We start from the raw sequence: 24,544 nt of genomic DNA on the forward strand, positions 1-24,544 counted from the left end.
GGTATATTTTGGGATTGTGTGGTGGATCAGCTCAGGTCAGAGACACAATTATGAGAGGAAGATGGGAATCGTCAGAAAAACACAAGGACCCATTCCAACCTCTTTAGATTGTCCAACAACTATCTAGCTTGCATTACCCCTGACCTACTGACTTAGTAGCCTGGTGGTCCAGTCTGTGCGTTAGCCAACTTCTGTTTGTGTCCATTCATGGTAATGCCAAACAGATTGGCCTCAGCAATCTCAACGTTAACATGCGTTCCCATTTCAAGTGTTGGGTTGCTGACTGGTTGTTGAACACAGCGTTCTTCATGTGACTTTCTTAAGAATTGATTTTGGGAGAGCGTGGCTGAACTGTTGCCAGTATTTAGTCTGCTATTCAATGAAAAGCAGCGTTGATATAATGTTGATTAGAGTGAGTTGATATGCTGAGAACATTTCAGTCAGGGGAAGGATTAAGCTAAACACAACTGAAGGTAAAAGAGCGCGAACCCTTGACTCTGAATCTCTAAGCTGAGCTCTAATCCCAAATCTTAAATGGCAACAGCCAGCGGCTGTTGACTTATTTTATGTACATGATGTTATCAGTATGAATCTAACTGCCTTTCACTGTGCACACAATAAAGACCTGCATCGGGTCGAATACCCACGATTCCCTGCGGGTGACACGAAAAAAACAAACAGCTGGCGGGTGGAATGAAAACATTATTTCAACCAGAGGGTTGGCTCGCGGTTCAGAACAATTATATTTTGCAGGTCGGAAACGTTTTAAATCAAGATAAAACATAAAAACAGACATAATAGGCCAGGCTATAGGCCAGGCTATAGGCCAGGCTATAGGCCTAGGATTCCAGCCAGCCATGCACACAGTGGAACAGTGAACTGTCCATTATTTGCATGGTGCTGAAACATTCCTAATTTGTTTATGTGCAGAGCTAATATCCCCCCCCCCACGCGTGACTACATTACTTTCCCTGGTTAGCCTAGTTCATGCAAAAATGGCTAACATAGATTAACTGTGGAAATAAAAAGTAAAGTTATAGTGGTGGAACACACCATCGTGAAACAGGTGCTGCGCGAGTGAAATCCCAGATTTGGAAGTATTTTGGAGTCAACAACCCGGTTGATGGATACAGAGCCTGCAGAAAGTGCAAGCGTGCATTTGTTTAAGGTAATTCAGTTAATTATCAGTTAATTATTATGTTAATTCAGGCTTTAGTTCATTTAGACCATACGCAGGCCATATATAGTTGGTAAAAGTTTGAGCAGGCCTACTAAATATAGCCTACTAAATAAATGCATGCTATTTCTGAAGCCTATAGCCTATTTGATTCTGGGAATTGTTTCAATTAAACTATTTGATTATCTAAACAATATTGAACATTAAAGGTCTTGTTTTGTTAAGTCGGTTATAGACTTTCATTATGCAAGAAGGCTAAGTGGAAGGCTCTTCTTCAAAGCGATGTGAATTGTCAATGTGCCGCTTTGCATTGTGAAAATAAGAGGATATTAATGAATGCCATAGTTTCCCTTCATCCAAATGTTGAATAGATATGCAGACAAATGAATGAATGCAGAGAAGGGGTATAGCTTAATAGCCTTAGTCGGGCCTACTCTGGAGTCATAAAAACAGTTCAATAAATAGATGTTATTTGTCAGGTCACGGATTGGCTTCCAGAACAACTATGTGGTGGGTAGTGTTGCAGAGAAAAATCTGTCTTGATGTTGGGTGGGGCTTGGAATTGATGTGGCCGGCACGGGGTGGGTGCGGCTCCAAAAAAACAGACCCGCGCAGGACTCTAACATACAATACCTGTTTGCTTTATTCATTCAATCAATTCCCTCTTCTTCCCCATTTAGTCTATTTTTTTGTTTTCATGAAAAGTTAACAAAGAGATGGTGTTGGAGGTAGCTAAATCGCAGCTATCGCTCTGTATCTCTCTTCCTAAACACGGGATAGAGGATCTATGCCAGCCGTTCAGGAGATCGAGGGGTTGAATGTGCCGCAAAGTCAACATCGTATTGTGGAGGTGGGGGAGGGGAAAGCGGGGGGGGTCTGGGAAAAGAAAATTAGATTTCAAAGTCACCTCGGTGGTCTTTTTCCACAGACGTGAGGTACACAATAACAATGTGGTTGTGGACGAGAGCGGGCCGAGATTGCCCCTTTATCCCCTGCATTAACTATATGAACAACCCACTGTATCGCTTCAGATGCTATCAGCTGCTAAAGCTCTCTGGGTTTGCCCTTGTAGTCTTCCAATATAATTTTTCATTTTAAATTCAGATGTAATGCCCCTGTCAGCTCTCCCCCTGCAGTGTTGGCCATCATCCTCTCAAATATCCCTGTCCCTTCCCCCTAACTCACAGCTCTCCCTCTCTCCATCTCTCTCTGTGGTCAAGTGATCTGACCTGTCCCAGTTAGCCATGGTTCTACATTAAAACAAGGCAGTGAAAATAAGCTTTATTACCAGTGCGTCATCTAACCTTTTTGGTATCTACTGAATGCACAGTGAGATGGTCCACTGGTAACTGAGGTCATATTCGTCATCTAGTAATGTGACGTCACCAAACATATCCCGATATGGATGCCTTTACAGGAGATTCTCAATATACGTTTCTGAGTACAAATTAGTTCAAATAAATGAGGCTGGCAGAGATCCGACAAAACAATAACATATTATGAAGCCTTCGGAATTACATTGAACAGGCTGTTCTTATTACTATCTCAAGTCAAATAAGTAACTGTTGCTTTGAACTACCACAGTCATGGCGGTGGTGACCACAGCCGACAAGTCAAAAAACAATCAATAGTTCTAATCATAAGAGGAAGGAAGTGTACTCACGGCTGGCAGAGCTTGACCAGATCGTGGTCGGTCGTGGCTGGGGGAAGGCCTCGGATGTACAGGTTGGTTTTACTGAGCTGCTCCCAGCCTGCAGTGCTGGAGCTACTGCTGTTGTTGGTGCTGCTGTTGGTGCTGGGGATGGGTGGAGCCATGGGGTGTGAGGAAAGGGCTGCAGGTGGCTGCCGAAGGGGAAACACACAGAATGGTGTCAGTCCAAGACAAAACGACATGTCGGTGCGAAGTGCAAACATACTGCTTGTTCCCTGCTAAACAAAAGGGAGAACGAGAGAGAGAGAGACAGACACAGAGAAAGAGACTACTCGGAATGAAACGGACTACATTGTCTTGCCACATGGACGCGCGGTCACGTGGACATTATAATGTGCGCAAATAAATACGTGTTCAATATTGATTGACGTCTAGCAGAGCTACTGAATGCCAGTGAGTAATCATGAAACGATACACGTTTGCATTTCATTAGTGGGTTCAGAAAAACGTGCTTGGATTTTACTCCAACCCTTAGCGCAGCTTTGTCTACGAATCTTGTCTCCTCCGTGAGTTACTCAGAGAGATTCTTGATCTGACTCCCGCTGTAACCATAACAGTATTTTAGTGCGCTGGCCCAGAAAGCCATCGGTCTTCACTACAAGCATACCGTTGTGGCCCAGCTAAATCTTCTACATTGGTGCATGCTACAAATGAACTGTCCTGCTACTTCATAATTTAGCACTATCGAATGGGTGCCCCGTGTGAGGATTAATATTGAACAGAGCAGTGATACATATCTGCTGAGCAATCTCCATCAGAAGTCGGGAAGTCAGCACAAACTGGGTACCGAGGGGCGTGCAGGTCTGCTCTGATACTGACGTGACAGTGGAAGGTTGTGCGTGAATTAGAGAGCCCTTCCCGCCAATCCCCTGGTGACTGGCTGACTTCCCGACTGGACACGCCAACGACTACATTTCCAACATAGCCTTCTTTACCATCACACTGCCACCCCTACACTTACACACAGGCTTAATTGCATTAGGTTCCAGTTAGAGAGGCATGGTGGAGAATGTAACTCAACCTCAAGGACCAGTTCTTTTGAACACTGAGGATCAGCGTGTTTGGAACAATGATATGCCACCTGATTTCTGCAACTTGCAGAATAGAAAAAAAGATATACCCTTTTCAATCGATTGGAAAGAGATGAGTTCTGTAATGTGCATGGAAAATGTGTCGACCAGTTCTTCAAGCATTGAATTTCAGATATATTTGGTCTCATTCAGGGGCTTCATTCCAGCTAAACCAAGGGTATGGGTAAGGTCATTTACTGCATTTCTACACAACTAAAAAAAACTCAATTTGGAGAACAGCATTGACTCCAGCCATTCACATCAGGCAATAAGGGAATTTACATTCTACAAACACATGCCATACAATAATTAGCTGCCATGTCAAGTCGAACAGCAGTTTCCTAGCCAAAGCCATCCACTACAGCTATCTTTACCTCTGCAATCTGTTGAGAAAAAGACTTGCTGTTCCCTGCAGCTGGGTCAATGCACTCTCCACAGAAAGGAAGAGGCAAAGCGAGAGGTTTAACTAGACAAAATCTGTCGAAAATAAGCCCAATGTGTTTCTATGGGCTTATTTTGGACCTAAACTTGTCGCCTGTCTTCCTGCCTTTGGGACAACGACTCCCATTGTTAGGGCGAAGACATGATCACCTCGTCATTATTATACAGGCTCCCGAGTAGTGCAGTGGTCTAAGGCACTGCATCTCTGTGCAAGAGGTGTCACTACAGTCCCTGGTTTGAATCCAGACTAAATCATATCCGGCAGTGATTGGGAGTCCCATTGGGTGGCGAACAATTGGCCCAGCGTCGTCTGGGTTTGGTGGTCATTATAAATAAGAATTTGTTCTTAACTGACTTGCCTAGTTAAATAAAAATACAGATCTCTACTCTCCATAAAGCTAGTCAACCATACAAACAGCCTTCCTAGGTGTCCGCATGGTCCTAAAGTCAGCTGACTACTACCGCTAAACTTCATTTGACATTTAATCAGGATTGGAATGATTTTAGTAGTCTACTTTAAATTGGTGGTGTTGCGCTAGGATATGGTGACTGCCCTACCCAATTGACACCCCTGATCTCATTCAATGAACATCTGTAAATCATATGGGCCGTATCAAGAGTACCTCCACATCTCAGAGGAGAGCCCTCGTGTGATTGAGCAATAAGCCAGTATAGCATGCTTCCTGTTTATAGGGCCACAGATGTTTGGATCTGAAAAGCTTGCCCTCTTTCTAAGACTGTTCTGTGAGTCTGACACTGTTTATCACCCCTCCCCCTCCGAGGAATCACAAGAGAGGAAGCTGATGGAATCCCAAGCAATACGTGGTGACAGAATTGAGCAATCGTCAACCTGGACTCGTCCCAAGCAAGAGATCTTCTTCTTCTCCGGTCCACATGCCTTTACTACGGAAACCAACTTGACCTGCTGTTGGATTCATTCATTATTTTCCTTCCTGTCACAAACAGCTCTTTGCCAGGGAATTTGTATGTATGCTGTGAACGTAACTCCTCAAATGAAATGACCTTTTCACAAAGGCTTCTGCAATGACTCTGCAGTTATCTCTGAGGACTGTCCTCAAGAAATTCACTCTAACGGGACTGTTGGCGTTTGAAGGATCCCTTGAGATTTCCCCTGTGTTTTCCCTCTATATGGTGGGAGGACAGATTAAGACATTAATCACCATGCAGTGCATGCTTGAGGTCATACTATGTTGGCTAGGGGTTTTGAGGAAAGATAGATTGTATCTTACTGAACCATTCTCATGTTATCTAACATCATATCTGACAGACGGGCTAGACACTGTTTCCAACATCGAGACAAAGAATGCAACTAAAATAAATGCAACTTTCTTATCCCAATCTGCCCAAATAACCCTGGCCTTTGTCACTGTAAAAAACAAACATAATATAAACACAATATGTAAAGTGTTGGTCCCATGTTTCATGATCCCAGAAATGTTCCATACGCACAAAAAGCTTATTTCTCTAAAATGTTGTGCACAAATTTGTTAACATCCCTGTTTGTGAGCGTTTCTTCTTTGCCAAGAGAATCCATCCACCTGACAGGTGTGACATATCAAGAATCTGATTAAACTGCATGATCATTACACAGGTGCACCTTGTGCTGTGGGGCAATAAAAGGCCACTCTAAAATGTGCATTTTTGTCACACAACACAATGCTACAGATATCTCAAGTTTTGAGTGAGCATGCAATTGGCATGCTAAATGCAGGAATGATTGTCCACCAGAGATGTTGCCAGATAATTTAATGTTAATTTCTCTACCATAAGCCACCTCCGACAACGTTTTAGAGAATTTGGCAGTACGTCCAACCGGCCTCACAACCGCAGGTCACGTGTATGGCGTTGTGTGGGTGAGCGTTTTGCTGATGTCAATGTGAACATAGTGCAAGAGTAACCACGCCAAACCAGGACCTCCACATCCGGCTTCTTCACCTGCGGGATTGTCTGAGACCAGCCATCCGGACAGCTGATGGAACTGAGGAGTATTTCTGTCTGTAATAAAGCCTTTTTGTGGGGAAAAATGAATTCTTATAAGCTGGGCCTGGCTCCCCAGTGGGGGTACCTGGCTCCTAAGTGGGTGGGCCTATGCACCCCCAGGCCAACCGCTGGCTGCGTCCCTGTCCAGTCAGGTGAAATCCATAGATTACGGTCTAATTCATATATTTAAAATGACAGATTTTCAGTAAAATCCTTGAAATAGTTGAAATTGTTGCATGTTGCGTTTATATTTTTGTTCAGTATATATGTATAAACTCAGCAAAAAAAGAAACTGCCCTTTTTCAGGACCCTTTCTTTCAAAGATCATTTGTAAAAATCCAGTAACTTCACAGGTCTACATTGTAAAGGGTTTAAACACTGTTGTCCATGCTTGTTCAATGAACATGCACCTGTGGAACGGTTGCTAAGACACTAACAGCTTACTGAAGGTAGGCAAATAAGGTCACAGTTATGAAAACTTAGGACACTAAAGAGGCCTTTCTACTGACTCTGAAAAACACCAAAAGAAAGATGCCCAGGGTCCCTGCTCATCTGCGTGAACATGCCTTAGCCATGCTATAAGGAGGAATGAGACCTGCAGATGTGGCCAGGGCAATAAATTGCAATGTCCGTACTGTGAGGCCTAAGACAGAGCTACTGGGAGACAGGATGGACAGCTGATCGTCCTCGCAGTGGCAGACCATGTGTAACAACACCTGTACAGGATCGGTACATCCGAACATCACACCTGCGGGACAGGTACAGGATGGCAACAACAACTGCCCGAGTTACACCAGGAACGCACAATCCCTCCATCAGTTCTCAGACTGTCTGGAATAGGCTGAGAGAGGCTGGACTGAGGGCTTGTAGGCCTGTTGTAAAACATCTCACAGCAAGAACTGGCAAATCTGGTGCAGTCCATGAGGAGGAGATGCACTGCAGTACTTAATGCAGCTGGTGGCAACACCAGATACTGACTGTTACTTTTGATCTTGACCCCCCTTTGTTCAGGGACACATTATTCAATTTCTGTTAGTCACATGTCTGGGGAACTTGTTCAGTTTATGTCTCAGTTGTTGAATCTTGTTAGTTTCATACAAATATTTACACGATAAGTTTGCTGAAAATAAACACAGTTGACAGCGAGAGAACGTTTCTTTTTTTGCTGAGTTAAAATGCATATTTGCAATTACTAGGGAAATATATAAGACGTACAATACCAGTCAAAAGTTTGGACACACCAACTCATTCAAGGGTTTTCTTGATTTTTACTATTTTCTACATTGTAGAATAATAGTGAAGACATTCAACTATGAAATAACACATATGGAATCATGTAGTAACCAAAACAGTGTTAAACAAATCAAAATATATTTGAGATTCTTCAAAGTAGCCACCCTTTGCCTTGATGACAGCTTTGCACACTCTTGGCGTTCTCTCAACAAGCTTCACCTGGAATGCTTTTCCAACAGTATTGAAGGAGTTCCCACATATTCAGTTGTTGGCTGCTTTTCCTTTACTCTGCGGTCCAACTCATCCCAAACCATCTCAATTAGGTTGAGCTTGGGTGATTGTGGAGGCCAGGTCATCTGATGCAGCATTCCATCACTCTCCTTCTTGGTCAAATAGCCCTTACACAGCCTGGAGGTGTGTTGAGTCATTGTCCTTTTGAAAAACAAATGATAGTCCCACTAAGCACAAACCAGATGGGATGGCGTATTGCTGCAGAATGCTGTGGTAGCCATGCTGGTTAAGTGTGCCTTGAATTCTAAATAAATGACTGACAGTGTCACCAGCAATGGACCCCCAACCCATCACACCTCCTCCTCCATGCTTCAGGGTGGGAACCACACATGCGGAGATCATCAGTTCATCTACTCTGCGTTTCACAAAGACACGGTGGTTGGAACAAAAAATCTCAAATTTGGACTCATCAGACCAAAGGACAGATTTCCACCGGTCTAATGTCCATTGCTCGTGTTTCTTGGCCCAAGCAAGTCACTTCTTCTTATTGGTTTCCTATAGTAGTGGTTTCTTTGCAGCAATTTACCATGAAGCCTGATTCACGCAGTCTCCTCTGAACAGTTGATGTTGAGATGTGTCTGTTACTTGAACTCTGTGAAGCATTTATTTGGGCTGCAATTTCTGAGGCTGGTAACTCTAATGAACTTATCCTCTGCAGCAAAGGTAACTCTGGGTCTTCCATTCTTGTGGCTGTCCTCATGAGAGCAAGTTTCATCATAGCGCTTGATGGTTGCTGCGACTGCACAATTTTCCGGATTGACTGACCTTCATGTCTTAAAGTAATGATGGACTGTTGTTTCTCTTTGCTTAATTGAGCTGTTCTTGCCATAATATGGACTTGGGCTTTTACCACATAGGGCTATCGTCTGCATACCACCCCTACATTGTCACAACACAACTGATTGGCTCAAACACATTAAGAAGGAAAGAAATACCACAAATGAACTTTTAACAAGGCACACCTGTTAATTGCAATACATTCCAGGTGACTTCCTCGTGAAGCTGGTTGAGAGAATGCCAAGAGTGTGCAAAGCTGTCAAGGCAAAGGGTGGCTACTTTGAAGAATCTCAAATATAAAATATATTTGGATTTGTTGAACACTTTTTTGGTTACTACATGATCCCATACGTGTTATTTTATAGTTGTGATGTCTTCACTATTATTCTACAATGTAGAAAATAGTAAAAAATAAAGAAAAACCCTGGCATGACTAGGTGTGTCCAAACATTTGACTGGGCCTGTATAAGTTGGAAATATGGCTCTCTCATGGTGAAACCCAACACTCCAGTATGTATTCCATGTTTATCCTGCACTCTCTGGATGTTTGGGTTTCAGGCATAAATCTCATGTTGGGATCTATAGGGAACAGCAATTTTCATTTCACATCACATTCTTCCGTTCACAGCATTTCACTACCCATGCATCCATGTGATTAATCATTCAGCAACACGTCTCATTTTGTGGACGACAATGTTACAATACTAATGCGTTAAAAAAAAGATTACATTGAAAGTCTGGACACGAAGGTGACATTGACCAATCTCCTATTGAGTTGGCATCATAACTCAACAGACAGTCAGCCTAAAAGACATGACACTAACAGTAGAACCTGATTGAGAATCATTCTCAGATTTTTTTTTTTTTTTTAAACATGTCCCAAAAATACCATGTGTTCAGGTAGCATGCAAGAGGAAGGATCACATGTAATCTCCAGGCTATCTGTCAAAGAGTGTCATGTCCAGACAGGTCACTTCGCTTTACAAAACAGTCAACTCTTTCATGTGTTTTCTGTCAACTGTGAAGGTCCCTCAATCACAGTCACCTTTTGAACCCATAACAGATGCATCTGCTAGAGAGGGCGTGTGGTACTGAAAAGCCTTAGCATTGAGAGCAGTTGGGTATAGGTTGAGAGCCATATTGATATTTCTCATAATAGTCAATGATGATGTTGTTGGATATTTGTGCTTTATGAACATTTCTAACACGTATTTATCATGTATGTCATTTATAGCAATATAATGTCTTCAAGGGTCTGTTTTAACTTCCTATACATGACTTTCATTCTGTTGTAATATTGAAGAGAGAGAGACAGAACATTTACTGTCTGTTATACTGGAGCTCATGAAATAATCATCTGATATCATCATCAGGCTCCCAACTAGGAAGTGTGCCACCAGCTCAAGCTATTTGTGAACAAAGACAATCTTTGAGGAGAATGCCAGCAGTGCCCTTGGTTTCTCAGTTCCGGCTAAATCCACACACCCAAGGAGAGAAACTCCCTTTTCCGCAGGACTGAAAGCCAGTTTGTTTTCATACATCCGCCTGCCTATTGAGCACCAGGAGTCTGAGGGAGTGTGATGGGGAGAGCCCAGTGTCTTATCAGCATGCTCCAGACCAGCAGAGCCCGTCATATCCGAGCTGGAAATACACTAGGCTTCCAGTAACACAGGCCTCGCCCTCACAGAACTATCCAAGCCCTCAGCTAAAACTAGCCTCTTATTATGACAGCAGACTTGAATAATCCTGAATATGAATAAGTCTTCAACACCATCAACAGTTTCATGTCAAAAATGTTCATCCATATCTAAATTGGGAGAATTGGACGCATGATTGAATTACATTCCGCCGCTTTGCATACACTTTTACATGTGCAACAGCAACCTACTGAGGCACATCATATGTTCAAAGCTCTCATTCAATTATCACAAGGTCATACCCAATACATTTCTCCATGACCTCAATGTCATCTGGGTGGTTTATTACATTGTTATCGTTTAAATAAATATGGGATATAGGGTGGTTTATATAGAATCCTTACAGCCTAGCGGTTCAGAGTGTTGGGCCAGTAACCGAAAGGTTGCCGGTTCAAATCCCGAGCGAACTAAGTGAAACATCTGCCGGTGTGCCCTTGAGCAAGGCACTTGACCCTAATTGCTCCTGTATGTCGCTCTCGATAAGAGCGTTTGCTAAATGGCTAAAATATAAATATAAAGTGGCAGAATATCAACATTGGTAAGGCACTTCTACTGAACTAGTTCTACATTGGAACACACAGTGGTGAGGACAAGCTCTTGAATCTCCAAAGATTTCAGAAAGTCTCTTGAGAATGCCTTCACTTCTCTAACATATCAAATTAAATGAATTTGATAACATAAACTATACATATAAACCATAAACTAAATTAATTGTTGATTAAAATCCAGGTCAAAGAAAAGGTTGATGAGTAGCTAGATTGAATGCACTGTTAAAGGGCTAAATACACCGACATCAGGACCAACTATGGATATTCTAACAAAATTATTGACATAAAAACAGCAGCAATAGCCTACTAGTTTACTGAAAGAATACCACGAGGATACAGCAGTTTCAGAGTAACCCACTAATACCATACGAGTAGAAATATGTTTTAAAATGCCTAGTGTAATTCTGTCTAATTCAAACTAAACTTTCTGTTCCTCAATTATCTCTGAGAATAGGCTATTTGTCCAGATAGGCTGATCAAAAAATACATGTTTGCCGACTTCAATGAGTCAGCTTGATGATGAGGATGAATGCCTATTACATACATTTTGTATAATCAAATAGGCTATTTACCTGCTTACGATACGGAGTCCTCAATGGGTTGCAAGAATTCGCAAAAATCATTATCGGTTTCCAAAGACCCAAGATCGATTGTTTTACTAATTTATTTAAAACTATTTGTATCAAATGGCTGTTTAGGTGAAGTTGTAAATTTGACTAGCTACATAGATGTGTTTGTAAAAAAAAATAGTCTCTTTGCTATACTAAAGCAAAGACTACTAGGCTTACTATAGGCTACTGTATACTATAGGCTACTGTAGGCCTATATGGTATACTGTATTTGACATATAGTATCATATACTACCATAAAATATAGCGATGTCAACGTATGCGCGAATTAGTCCGAACTTCGATTTCCCAACCCAGTTTCTGGAGTTCATTGATTTGCATTGAGCATAACGCTCCTCATTAGTTACCACAGCCACAAAGTCTGAAACCCCGCCTATTTCTAAAATTTCTCTTTTTAAAATGTGATTTTAAACCTAACCTCAATCCACACCTTAACCACACTGCTAACCTCATGCCTAAAATGCTTATGCTTAAAACCAAATAGCGCATTTTTTATTTCATGTTTTCTTGTCTTTACGATAGAGCCATACTTTGTGGCTGTGGTAACTAGTGGAAACCCCGCAGAACAGACCCTGCCTGGTGGAAGAAACCATTCCTCTATACGGTATAGGGATGATGACTTCACTGGATAACATGAAAACAACACTATATCATATATTTTTCTGCAATTTTCAAGAATATAATCTACTTCAATACAGCCTATGGAAGGTGTAAGTACCATTAGCTGGTATAATTGAATAATAGGTCTATACAAGAGACAATGTTACAATGTTTTTTTCCCCTTTCGCTACTCTTCGTCTAGTCTGGAATGCATACCAAACATTCCACAGGGTTAGCTATCGGAGTTCATTGGGACGTCCCTACCCTAAACTCTAACCTTAAATTAACCGTATCCGTATCCTTATCCTAACCTTAACCATTACCTAACCTTAACCCTAACAATTTTCAACTTCAATGGGGTATGGACGTCCCAAGGATGCCTGATAGCAAGGACCACACAGTGCGGCCATTAGATAGTTAAAGGAGCAGGACGATATTTTGACCGATGCAGGACCCATATGTTATTACAATTTTAATTTGAAGGCCACACCATAGTACATTAAACTAAAATTATTGAATTGATATGTAGATAAACAACACTGAAACAAAAAGGCAATTGAGGGTTAAATCCATAGGACATTTATAACACAATAATAATACATGGCCTCAAAATAAATATTAATCAGATTGATGAAAGTAGACAAAAAGAGCAAACAGATAAAAATACACCTGGGAAAATGAAATTGAAAATATATATAACCAATTGAAAATGTTTTCAATTTTCACAGTTCTAATCCAGTAATCGTTACACAGTCTAGGGATGCAACGGATGTGGAGTAAATGTGCAAAGAGACTGAACGCAACAGTAAGGATCGAGCCACTCTTCAGCAGAGATCCGAAATTGTAAGTGAAAGGGTGACCCAGGTTTTTAATATAGCAAAACATACACTCAGAGGCAGCACTAGGCTATAAATCGAAACCCATTCACCTGCCAGTCTCAGTCTCTGATTGGAAAACCAACAGTGGTGGTGAAGTCAGAATGTGAATTCCTGCTGACCTTCAGTGGTCGTTGCCTTTGTGGTTACATTTTTGACCTATTTCTTGTTCTGCCATGCTCTTTCTTTTCACCTAGCGTGTTGTCCTCCTTTACAGATTTCACTCTCCTTCTCCAAGCTGTATTTCCTGTCTTTAAGTAAATATATTGGTCATCATAGCATCAGCAACTCTCAATGTAATTCCATGGGGGGGGGGGGGGGGGGGTAGAGTGGTAGTTATTTACCCACTAGGCACAGTGTCAGAGCTCACCCTCATCATGCATTTTCTGTCAGGGGCTTTGAACCAACTGCTAATAAGATTATGCAACATCTGGTCTTTTGACCACTGCAAACAGAGCAATGTCAGAATTGGTCTAAAACCAAATCAGCCAAAAAAACGAAAAGCCAATCCCAGTAAAAATGTTTCCTTTTGGTTTCAGCATGGGCTCACTTTAAACCTGAACAATAGAGGTGATTTACTAAAAGCTCCAATGAATCTTTCCTTCCTTTTTTTTCCTAGTTGCATTTTTGAGGTTGTCAAATGGTTTCCTAAAATGTTTTCCTAAAAGACACTACAGATATAGTCATATATATATAGAGCTTATTGGGAGGCCATTTCAGCCACCATTAGATGCAAATAGGTCACAGTTAAAGGGAACAGAAAGACCTGAATCAGCACTCTGTGGAGGTCACTGAGTGAAAGGGGACCAGGGTGGGGAGCGTGATAGTCAGTGGAACTATCCCTTTATATAGGAGTCAAAAGTACCTATGTAAACCTGTCAAAAGTTTGGACACACTATTTTCTACATTGTAGGATAATAGTGAAGACATCAAAACTATGAAATAACACATATGGAATCATGTAGTAAACAAAAAGGTGTTAAACAAATCACCCTTTGCCTTGATGACAGCTTTGTAGACTCTTGGCATTCTCTTTACAAGCTTCATGAGGAATGCTTTTCCAACAGTCTTGAAGGAGTTCCCACATATGCTGAGCACTTGTTGGCTGCTTTTCCTTCACTCTGCGGTCCAACTCATCCCAAACCATCTCAATTTGGTTGAGTTCGGGTGATATTGGGGGACAAGTCATCTTAGTCAAATTGCTCTTACACATCCTTGAGGTGTGTTGGGTCATTGTCCTGTTGAAAGACAAATGATAGTCCCACTAAGCGCAAACCAGATGGGATGGTGTATCGCTGCAGAATGCTGTGGTAGCCATGCTGTTTAAGTGTGCCTTGAATTCTAAATAAATCACAGACAATGTCACCAGCAAAGTATCCCCACACCATCACACCTCCTCCTCCATGCTTCACAGTGTGAACCACACATGCCGAGTTAATCTGTTCACCTACTCTGCGTCTCATAAAGACAAGGCGGTTGGAACCAAAAATCTGAAATTTGGACTCATCAGATTAAACGACAGATTTCCACCGGTAAGCCTGTTCTTCTTATTGGTGTCTTTTAGTAGTGGTTTCTTTGCAGCAATTCGACAATGAAGGCCTGAACAATTGATGTTGATATGTGTCTGTTACTTGAACTCTGTGAAGTATTTATTTTCCTCTGCAGCAGAGGTAACTCTGGGTCTTCCATTCCTGTGGCGGTCCTCATGAGAGCCAGTTTCATCATAGCGCTTCATGGTTTTTGCAACTGCGCTTGAAGAAACTTTAAAAGTCCTTGAAATTTTCCAGATTGACTGACCTTCATGTCTTAAAGTAATGATGGACTGTCGTTTCTCTTTGCTTATTTGAGCTGTTCTTGCCATAATATGGACTTGGTCTTTTATCAAATATGGCTATCTTTGTCACAACACAACTGATTGGCTCAAACACATTAAGAAGGAAGGAAATTCCACAAATTAAATTTTAACAAGGCACACCTGTTAATTGAAATGCATTACAGGTGACTACCTCATGAAGCTGGTTGATAGAATGCCACGAGTGTGCAAAGCTGTCATCAAGGCAAAAGGTGGCTACTTTGAAGAATCTCAAATATAAAATATATTTGGATTTGTTTAACACTTTTTTGGTTACTACATGATTCCATATGTGTTATTTCATAGTTGTGATGTCTTCACTATGATTCTACAATGTAGAAAAGAGTAAAAAATCTATAAAAACCCTGGCATGAGTAGGTGTGTCCAAACTTTTGACTGGTACTGTATGTCTACTGCAGTAGCGGTCGCTGACGTTTTAAGATTATTGAGGACACATTTCTTTTATGAGCAATGCCTTATTTCTATTACAGCATATTGGATGACTGTCATTCATAATCCATTCACCAAGTTTAACATTGACAGGTTTAGGCTACTACATGATACTAAAATGTTCTCTATATATGAGGTTGAAATTCATCCCAAAGGTGTTCGATGGGATTGAGGTCAGGGCTCTGTGCAGGCCAGTCAAGTTCTTCCACACCGAACTCGACAAACCATTTCTGTATAGACCTCACTTTGTGCCCCGGGGCATTGTCATGCTGAAACAGGAAAGGGCCTTCCCCAAACTGTTGCCACAAAGTTGGAAGCACAGAATAATCTAGAATGTCATTGTATGCTTTAGAGTTAAGATTTCCCTTCACTGAAACTAAGGGGCCTAGCTCGAACCATGAAAAACAGACCCAGACCATTTTTTATCCTCCGCCAAACTTTACAGTTGGCACTATGCATTGAGTCAGGTACAGTTGAAGTCGGAAGTTTACATACACTTAGGTTGGATTCATTAAAACTTGTTTTTCAACCACTCCACAAATTTCTTGTTAACAAACTATAGTTTTGGCAAGTTGGTTACGGCATCTACTTGTGCATGACACAAGTAATCTTTCCAACAATTGTTTACAGACAGATTATTTAGCTTATAATTCATTGTATCACAATTCCAGTGGGTCAGAAGTTTACATACACGGAGTTGACTGTACCTTTAAACAGCTTGGAAGATTCCAGAAAATGATGTCATGGCTTTAGAAGCTTCTGATAGGCTAATTGATATCGTTTGAGTCAAATTGAGGTGTACCTGTGGGTGTATTTCAAGGCCTACCTTCAAACTCAGTGCCTCTTTGCTTGACATCATGGGAAAATCAAAAGAAATCAGCCAAGACCTCAGAAAAAAATTTGTAGACCTCCACAAGTCTGGTTCATCCTTGGGAGCAATTTCCAAATGCCTGAAAGTACCACGTTCATCTGTACAAACAATAGTACGCAAGTATAAACACCATGGGACCACGCAGCTGTCATCCCGCTCAGGAAGGAGACACGTTCTGTCTCCTAGAGATGAACGTACTTTGGTGTGAAAAGTGCAAATCAATCCCAGAACAACAGCAAAGGACCTTGTGAAGATGCTGGAGGAAACAGGCACAAAAGTATCTATATCCACAGTAAAATGAGTCCTATATCGACATAACCTGCAAGACCGCTCAGCAAGGAAGAAGCCACTGCTCCAAAACCACCATAAAAAAGCCAGACTACGGTTTACAACTGCACATGGGGACAAAGATCCTACTTTTTGTAGAAATGTCCTCTGGTCTGATGAAACAAAAATAGAACTGTTTGGCCATAATGACCATTGTTATGTTTGGAGGAAAAGGGGAGAGCCTTGCAAGCCGAAGTTAACCATCCCAACCGTGAAGCACTGGGGTGGCAGCATCATGTGGGGGTGCTTTGCTGCAGGAGGGACTGATGCACTTTACAAAATTGATGGCATCATGAGGAGGAAAATTATGTGGATATATTGAAGCAACATCTCAAGACATCAGTCAGGAAGTTAAAGCTTGGTTGCAAATGGGTCTTCCAAATGGACAATGACCCCAACCATACTTCCAAAGTTGTGTCAAAATGGCTTAAGGACAACAAAGTCAAGGTATTGGAGTGGCCATCACAAAGCCCTGACCTCAATTTAAATAGACAACATGTGGGCAGAACTGAAAAAGTGTGTGCAAGCAAGGAGGCCTACAAACCTGACTAGGTAACACCAGCTCTGTCAGGAGGAATGGGCCAAAATTCACCCAACTTATTGTGGGAAGCTTGTGGAAGGCTACCCAAAATGTTTGACCCAAGTTAAACAATTTAAAGGCAATGCTACCAAATACTAAGTGAGTGTATGTAAACTTCTGACCCACTCGGAATGTGATGAAAGAAATAAAAGCTGAAATAAATAATTCTCTCTACTATCATTCTGACATTTCACATTCTTAAAATAAAGTGGTGATACTAACTGGCCCAAGACAGGGAATTTTTACTAAGATTAAATGTCAGGAATTGTGAAAAACAGAGTTTAAATGTATTTTGCCAAGGTGTATGCAAACTTCCGACTTCAACTGTAGCATTCACCTGGCATCCATCAAACCCAGATTCATTCATCAGACTGCCAGATGGTGAAGCGTGATTCATCACTCCAGAGAACGCGTTTCCAGTGCTCCTGAGTCCACCCGACACCACTCCACCCGACGCTTGGCATTGCGCTTAGGCTTGTGTGCGGCTGCTCGGCCATGGAAACCCATTTCATGAAGCTCCCGACAAACAGTTCTTGTGCTGATGTTGCTTCAACAGGCAGTTTGGAACTCGGTAGTGAGTGTTGCAACCTAGACTTTTCCACTTTACAATAACAGCACTTGCTGTTGACCGGGGAAGCTCTAGCAGGGAAGAAATTCAACGAACTGACTTGTTGGAAAGGTGGACTCCTATGAAGGTGCCATGTTGAAAGTCACTGAGCTCTTCAGTAAGGCCATTCTACTGCCAATGTTTCTCTATGGAGATTGTATGACTTTGTGCTTGATTTTATACACCTGTCAGCAACGGGTGTGGCTTAAATAGCCGAATTCAAAAATTTGAAGTGGTGTCCACACTGTTTTGTATATACTGTATAGTGTATCATAACCGCAGCTAGCTCACCATATTAGCTAAAGTAACATCATAGTCAACATAGCTAATATAACTAACGTGTTAGTAAACCCGCTACAATCATGCAGTACAGTGTAGTACACGGGTTAGCAGTTACACCGGTGGGCCCCTGTGGCAATAAATTTGTATAACCAAAAGCTTACTTTGACTTGGAAGAGTTCCAGTGTTGGATATCCAGCTAGCTAACATCCCTCTGTTTGAGCCAGGTGTTTGAGAAGGCTAAACTAGCTAGCTGCATTTGCTACCTAGCTAAGTAAGTGAAAGTGCTTGCTTCTCCTTTATTTTTGAAGAAATTAATTTGTTCAAGACTATTGTCTTTCTCTATCTTTGAGTCTACTATTCTCCACATTTCATGCACTGCAGTGCTAGCTAACTGTAGCTTATGCTTTCAGTAGTAGATTCATCCTCTGATCCTTTGATTGGGTGGACAACATGTTAGTTCATGCTGCAAGAGCTCTGATAGGTTGGATGATGTCTTTCAGAAGTTGTCATAATTACTGTGTAAGTCTACGGAAGGGGGTGAGAACCATGACCCTCCTCGGTTTTGTATTGAAGTCAATGTACCCAGAAGAGGACGGAAGCTAGCTGTCCTCTGGCTACACCATGGTGCTACGCTACAGAGCGCTGTTGAGGCTACTGTAGACCTTAATTGCAAAGCAGTGTGTTTCAATACATTATTTGGTGAGCTGAATATATTTTGTATAGTTTATCTAAAAAGGAAAACTGTTGAAATGTTTAACTTTTTATTTTTATGAAATTCACTGAGGAGGATGGTCCTCCCCTTCCTCCTCTGAGGAGCCTCCACTGGTCTACAGCTTTCAAAGTTATTACATAAAACATATAGCCAACTGTAATTGTTATTTCTTGTGAATGCATTTATTTACCTGAAACTTAATTTATTATTTTCTTTAGGAATTGATACTGACAATGAAATAAAACTAAAGATTTGAGCTGCTGCTCTACGGACTCAAAGCACGTCTTTCTGTTTTCATGAGGTATGACAAACATCTCACCTATGAGTGAACCTACAATCACAGAAAAGCCTGCGGTGAGATCCGATCTCACACGGCCACAAATCAGTTCTTTTAAGCATGCTGTTTTGACATGATACAGCTGTCTCTGCTGAATCGGCAGAACAAACAAATGATCAGGAAGCAGGCCCCTCCCACGCAGTGCATACCTTTCAATTTCGTTCTGGCTCTATGCCAGATCAAACCCTACAGACACCAGGGCTCTTACACAGAATCTAGCAGCTTGACTAATAGATGACAACTATACACACCATTACAGTGTACATGCACATTTATGGGAACGGTATACATTAGCCTGCAACACCCTTTGATGGTAAGGAAATCAGCTACTTCGTCAGTTAAAAGGAATCAGGCACTCACAGCACATAGAACCGTAAGACTGCCCTCCGTTTTTCTCGAGCCTAAGAGCAGCTATAAGGTTTAACACAACAATACTTCCTCTGAAAGGCTCACATCTCTCTCCCATCCATTTCCTTCCTCTCCGTTAGCTCGCTCAGAATGAGATCCAGCAATACCACGGAACCCTGAAATTCAAGTGGAGGAAAGAGAGTCCCAGCAGTACCAGGAAGTCTTTACAAACAGCTCTGTATATTTACCTTCCTGCCTGGATGGAAGGGGTGAGTTTGGGGGCCAAAGCCCCACTGAGGCAGCGACAGAATCATTTTCGACGACTCCCAGAGCGTTAGGGTGGAAACAAGTAAACCACAAAGACAAACGTGTGTGTGTGTGTGTGTGTGTGTGTGTGTCACACACAGGAAGACAAACGATAAAGGCATGGGGGTGGGGTAGGAAAGCTCAACCTAAAGTTCTCATTATCCAAGATTGAGAGTAGATGAATGGAAAGCCTTTCCATACTTACAAATTCATAAAATTAAAATAATAATATGATAAGTCAGTTAGGAAATCTCACACAAAACATGATCAAAGTATTACATTCGATTAGTCTTAAAGGAGACTCTGCAGGCCATCAGGTGTATCAAATTGCAGAGACAATTCAATAAAAGCTTTTTAGAGTGGATGCTACACTCATGATAATGTTCGTCTTGTAACACAAACTTTTACTTTAGAAAAACAGCACTAAAACTACACAAATTCCTCATAATAAAAATGTAAATCAGTCTTAGTTTTGCCAGAAGTCTGCTTTGCAGACAGTTTTTCAACAATAAACAGAGAGGTGCTTGGACAGGACAGAGTTAACATGCTGCACTGTAGATCCCCATGACAGACAGCACTCTGCCCATCTGTCTCCAGCACTCACTGGTCATGTGATGTCAGCACCAAAGGGATGTGATCATGTGGCAAGTGATCTATGTTTGACTTCCAGCACAGGGGGATAGAATATCAAACACTGATGTTTTGCTGTCAACAGCACATTGCTCAATCAGAGAGCTTTGGCTTAATTGTTGGTCAGTTGAGAGGGGTTGTAATAGAACATTGCAAACTCACTTGTCACGTTTTTTCTATGCGTTAATGGTTAAAGAGACATTCATATTTGAAGAATGTTTGTAAGAATTCTAAGGACGTTTCATCTAGTGCCCAAAACTTGACTTAATGACTTAATGTAGAGCATGCAATTTATTCCAAATGGGAAAAAATATATATTTTCCTTTCATACTATCGTGGCCACAAAATAGACCTTTGTTATTTATTGTTTTACTTTGAAAGCAAATAGTGAACATTGACTAACCCACATTCATTATCTGATATTCAGTTGATTATAAGCAGAAATTATTCATATCTGTATTGCTAGAAAATACATGATTGACATGCACTCATTTTCAATAATCTTTCCTATTCCCCGTTTTTCATAATCAATTTCCCCTTTCATGAATTATTTATCGATGAAATAGCCTGATACGAGATGTTTATTGGTTTTCCTCATAAATAAGACATGTTCTCATGAAAAAAGATAATAAGGGCCTTGATGAGAAGTGAAAATGTAAGATTGTTCAACCCCGACTACGCTCTGCCTCCATAATAATTGTCTTTAAAAAGTAAAAATCAACAACATAGATTGCAATATTCCTGCTACATTACGATTGATATTATAACCGTTGTTGCTTTATTTAGTTGCATACTCATTTACATTATTTACACGAGAATCAATGAATAAGACATGATTACCTTTATTGCCCACGTGTCACCATTGAAACCTTTCTAACCCTGATGGGACTTGTCAATGTATTCTCTCTTTGTATGAGAGCCTCTTGGCAGAGAGAGACTCAACAGCAGGGTGGGTTTTACTGTGCACTGGGTAGGCCATCATTTTGCTCATGTCAAAAGTCGCCAAGAATGAGAATCATAGGAGCACAATGGGTGCTCTTTCAGCCCTGCGCCAACATAAAGAGCAGCACCTCTGTGCTGTTCAATTGTATACATTCCGCTGCCAGGCAACTCTCCAAACTTTATTGTAAACATTCTATAGGGCTTTTTCAGGCTCAGCATAATGCCATTGTTCACAGTCTCTGTATGTAATGTCCGATGGCAGTTAATGTGTTCACTTTTCCTTGATTAAAGGCTTGTGTTGACAACAAATAAGATTGATTTTTATTTATTTCAGGACTGGGAGCTGTGAGGATTAAACTTGTAAAAGCTTATTTACGTCAATGTAAACACTTTTTCAGCAGTCAGGACCATCGGTTGTTTCAACTGCAAATCTGTGACCCCCTAGTCTAGCTGTTCAATCCAATACTGGATCACTCACATAGATAGATGTCACTTGCACTGACACCAGTGTTCAAGTACTCGGTTATTAACTTAAAAGCAGCCTGTTCTGCACCACTTGAATTCCTCAATCACAGTACGGTAGCTGGTCTCCTGCCGAGACAGAAAGTTGCATCAAAAACATGCTCCAATTTTCTGTGCTTTGTCAATGCTTTTCATTCCTGTGACAGTATCTCATAACAAATTGACAGTAAACAAGAACCCGAACAATGAATAATGCAATATTTATGCACTGACTGAATGTGATTACAGCTCTTCTATACAAAATTAATATCACAAAAAAAGACCATAGAATGTCACTAAGTGTTAAATGCTTCAAACATCAGATACACACCTAAATAGACGGCGTGTTTACAGCCATGGAGAGAAATCTGTGCCAGGCCCCCGCAATAAGACAATAACAGAGTCATTTCATTTGGATCCCAGCAAAGAGGCCAGCAGGACACAGCAGGACAGTGATAATGTAAACCACCATGTCAGTTATCCACAAAGCAGGGCCCTGTTTGAAGTGGACAAGCCATTTCTGTATTAAGGCCACCCCACACATATCTGGTGTGTCATAAAACAAAGTGAATGGGGCCACATCCCTTTCCATGCGGAAATCAAATGAATGGCCCTATTCTTGAATCAAATTCAAAGAATGAGTCTTTAATCAATGGAAGAATGGGATTAGAAGGAACAAACACTGAGGAATATTGCACATCAGTAGGAAGATGAGTTAAGGAAGCATTTTATGACTAAATGACCAGCAGCTGTGAATGCAGGTGATATGTTGACTAACTTTGGCAAATAAGCTAATACTTTCTCTTCAGATGATATCTTCAAATAAAAGAGAAACCCGTAACCTGCTCTTGCTAGTATCACTTATTTTTACTTCAAATTATATCCAAGTGGTAAATAAACAGCCCATGCATTCATAACACAGCTATAATAGGCTGTGTTGCTAACACAATGTAATTCTAAAATCCTGTTTAATGTCCTTTTCATTGGATCGACACACTCAGATGTCTATCCCTGTTTGAAAACATATCCTCATTTTACAGTTGCATACTAAGTAGCCTACAGGGCTGGAGCTCTGGGACCTTGTCATTTAATAGGCAGCCAAGCTGATTAAACATGTATGGAGACTAAGTGATGCAAAGTATTCTGTAGGAGCCTCTTGATGATCATACGAGATGCCTGTAAGTCAACTGAGGACTGTCAGTTGACCCCATATGCCCTCTGACTTTCAACACAAAATGTATTAATGATGCTATGAAGAATTCTATGAAACCTGACTTGCGCTCTTATGACCATGAATAAATACAAAATAGAATATCAAATACTACATAAACAATTCATAATAGTTGAATAAATTGGGTGTATCTTGATCTAATACTTAAAGGTCCAATGCAGCCATTTTTTAAAATCTCAATATCCAATCATTTCTGGGTAACAATTAAGTACCTTACTGTGATTGTTTTCAATTAAAATGGTCAAAAAGAAACCAAAAATAGCTTCTTAGCAAAGACCCATTTCTTAAGCAAGGATTTTGCTAGGACTGTCTTGGAGTGGGGAGGGGAATACTGAAAACTAGATGTTATTGGCAGTGAGGTTTGGAACTCGCTTTCTTATTGGTCTATTAACTAATTTACTGCCTGGTGATGTCACCAAAACCATCTAACAAAAACGGTCTCTTAAACTAAAAGGGCATTATCACAATTTTCACAGTTTCACAGTATTATTCCAACCTCATAGTGTGGAAATATAGATAAAACACAAGAAATTCACGTTGTTGACTGCACTGCACCTTTAATTATACATGGCAGTGTTGAAGGGATTTGGTAATAACAGTAATCCTATAAATTGAATGTCCTTTCTATTAGCTAACCCTGGAGAGCCACAATCTGGCCAATGTGAATCTAAATGATCCAAGTCAATAGTAATAAATAGTAACAACAAATATGTATGTCAGAAGAGTTTGACAGGTGTTGAGATGCACTAAATAGCCTACAGCATTCATTTGTGCTTCAAGTCATAGTCATCTCAACATATTTTCCTGAATATGCGTTTCAAATTACATAAACATAACCCTAACGAACAAGAAATCTTACAGACAAACTAGAGTACAATAATCGGGGCAGATGATGAAGAACATTTTCTTATCAATTGTCGAATCTAACCGCGCATTGATCATTTTACAATGTAGCTACTTTTCAAGTACATAGAACACTGTTTTACTTTACCTTCGCTTGCAGGTATTGGGGGTAGTAATACGAGTACTGGGGGTACATCTGTTGTTGCCACGCTTTTCCCATGAATATAGAAATATGAACCAGTCGGTTACTTCAGTATTTCCGCCTATTCCGTTTTTCCAAAGTCAATTCTCTCGTTGGGGCGGGAGACCTCACCCTGGAACCAAACAGCGAAACAGTGGAATGTCCCAATGTCAGCCAGCCTCAGTGCAAATGAACTGCGTTTCTGCGTGGGAGTTGGACCTGATTCGGGCAATGGGCTTTCTCTGGTGTGTGTACATTCTGACTAGAGCTAATGCTGACCAGTTGGCTATGCATGAAACCTCATTCAGAATAGTTTAAAGACAACCGTTTTATGCATTTAGATAATACAATTTGTAGTTGAAGATACAATAACGAAGTTTCAGTCAATGATGAATTGGAATTCCATAGGCCTATAGTTACTCTCCAGACATCAGTCTCCGATGTTGGACAAGTACTCACCTTTTCAACAGCAATCCAAACATTGCCATGTGACA

General features: G+C 41.0%; 1 protein-coding gene across 8 annotated transcripts in view; it reads right to left on the bottom strand.

The window, feature by feature from the left end:
* The window catches only part of LOC115143209 (RNA-binding motif, single-stranded-interacting protein 1-like), a 69,265-nt gene extending 45,031 nt beyond the window's left edge, over positions 1-24,234 (bottom strand). For 2 of the 8 annotated variants that reach the window (XM_029683929.2, XM_029683845.2), the window contains exons 1-2: positions 24,018-24,234; positions 2,841-3,019 (exon numbers count right to left, since the gene is read on the bottom strand). In XM_029683929.2, coding sequence (XP_029539789.1) covers positions 2,841-3,019; positions 24,018-24,089 — 251 coding nt within the window. In that variant the 5' untranslated portion in view covers positions 24,090-24,234. Of the gene's footprint in view, positions 1-2,840; positions 3,020-11,518; positions 11,887-19,664; positions 19,802-24,017 lie in introns of those variants that run through there. The other 6 variants (XM_029684013.2, XM_029683669.2, XM_029683405.2 and 3 more) reach the window with 5 other exon arrangements.
* Between the last annotated feature and the right edge of the window lie 310 nt (positions 24,235-24,544).

The sequence above is a fragment of the Oncorhynchus nerka genome, linkage group LG1 (assembly GCF_034236695.1).
Source record: "Oncorhynchus nerka isolate Pitt River linkage group LG1, Oner_Uvic_2.0, whole genome shotgun sequence".
Taxonomy (NCBI): Eukaryota; Metazoa; Chordata; class Actinopteri; order Salmoniformes; family Salmonidae; genus Oncorhynchus; species Oncorhynchus nerka.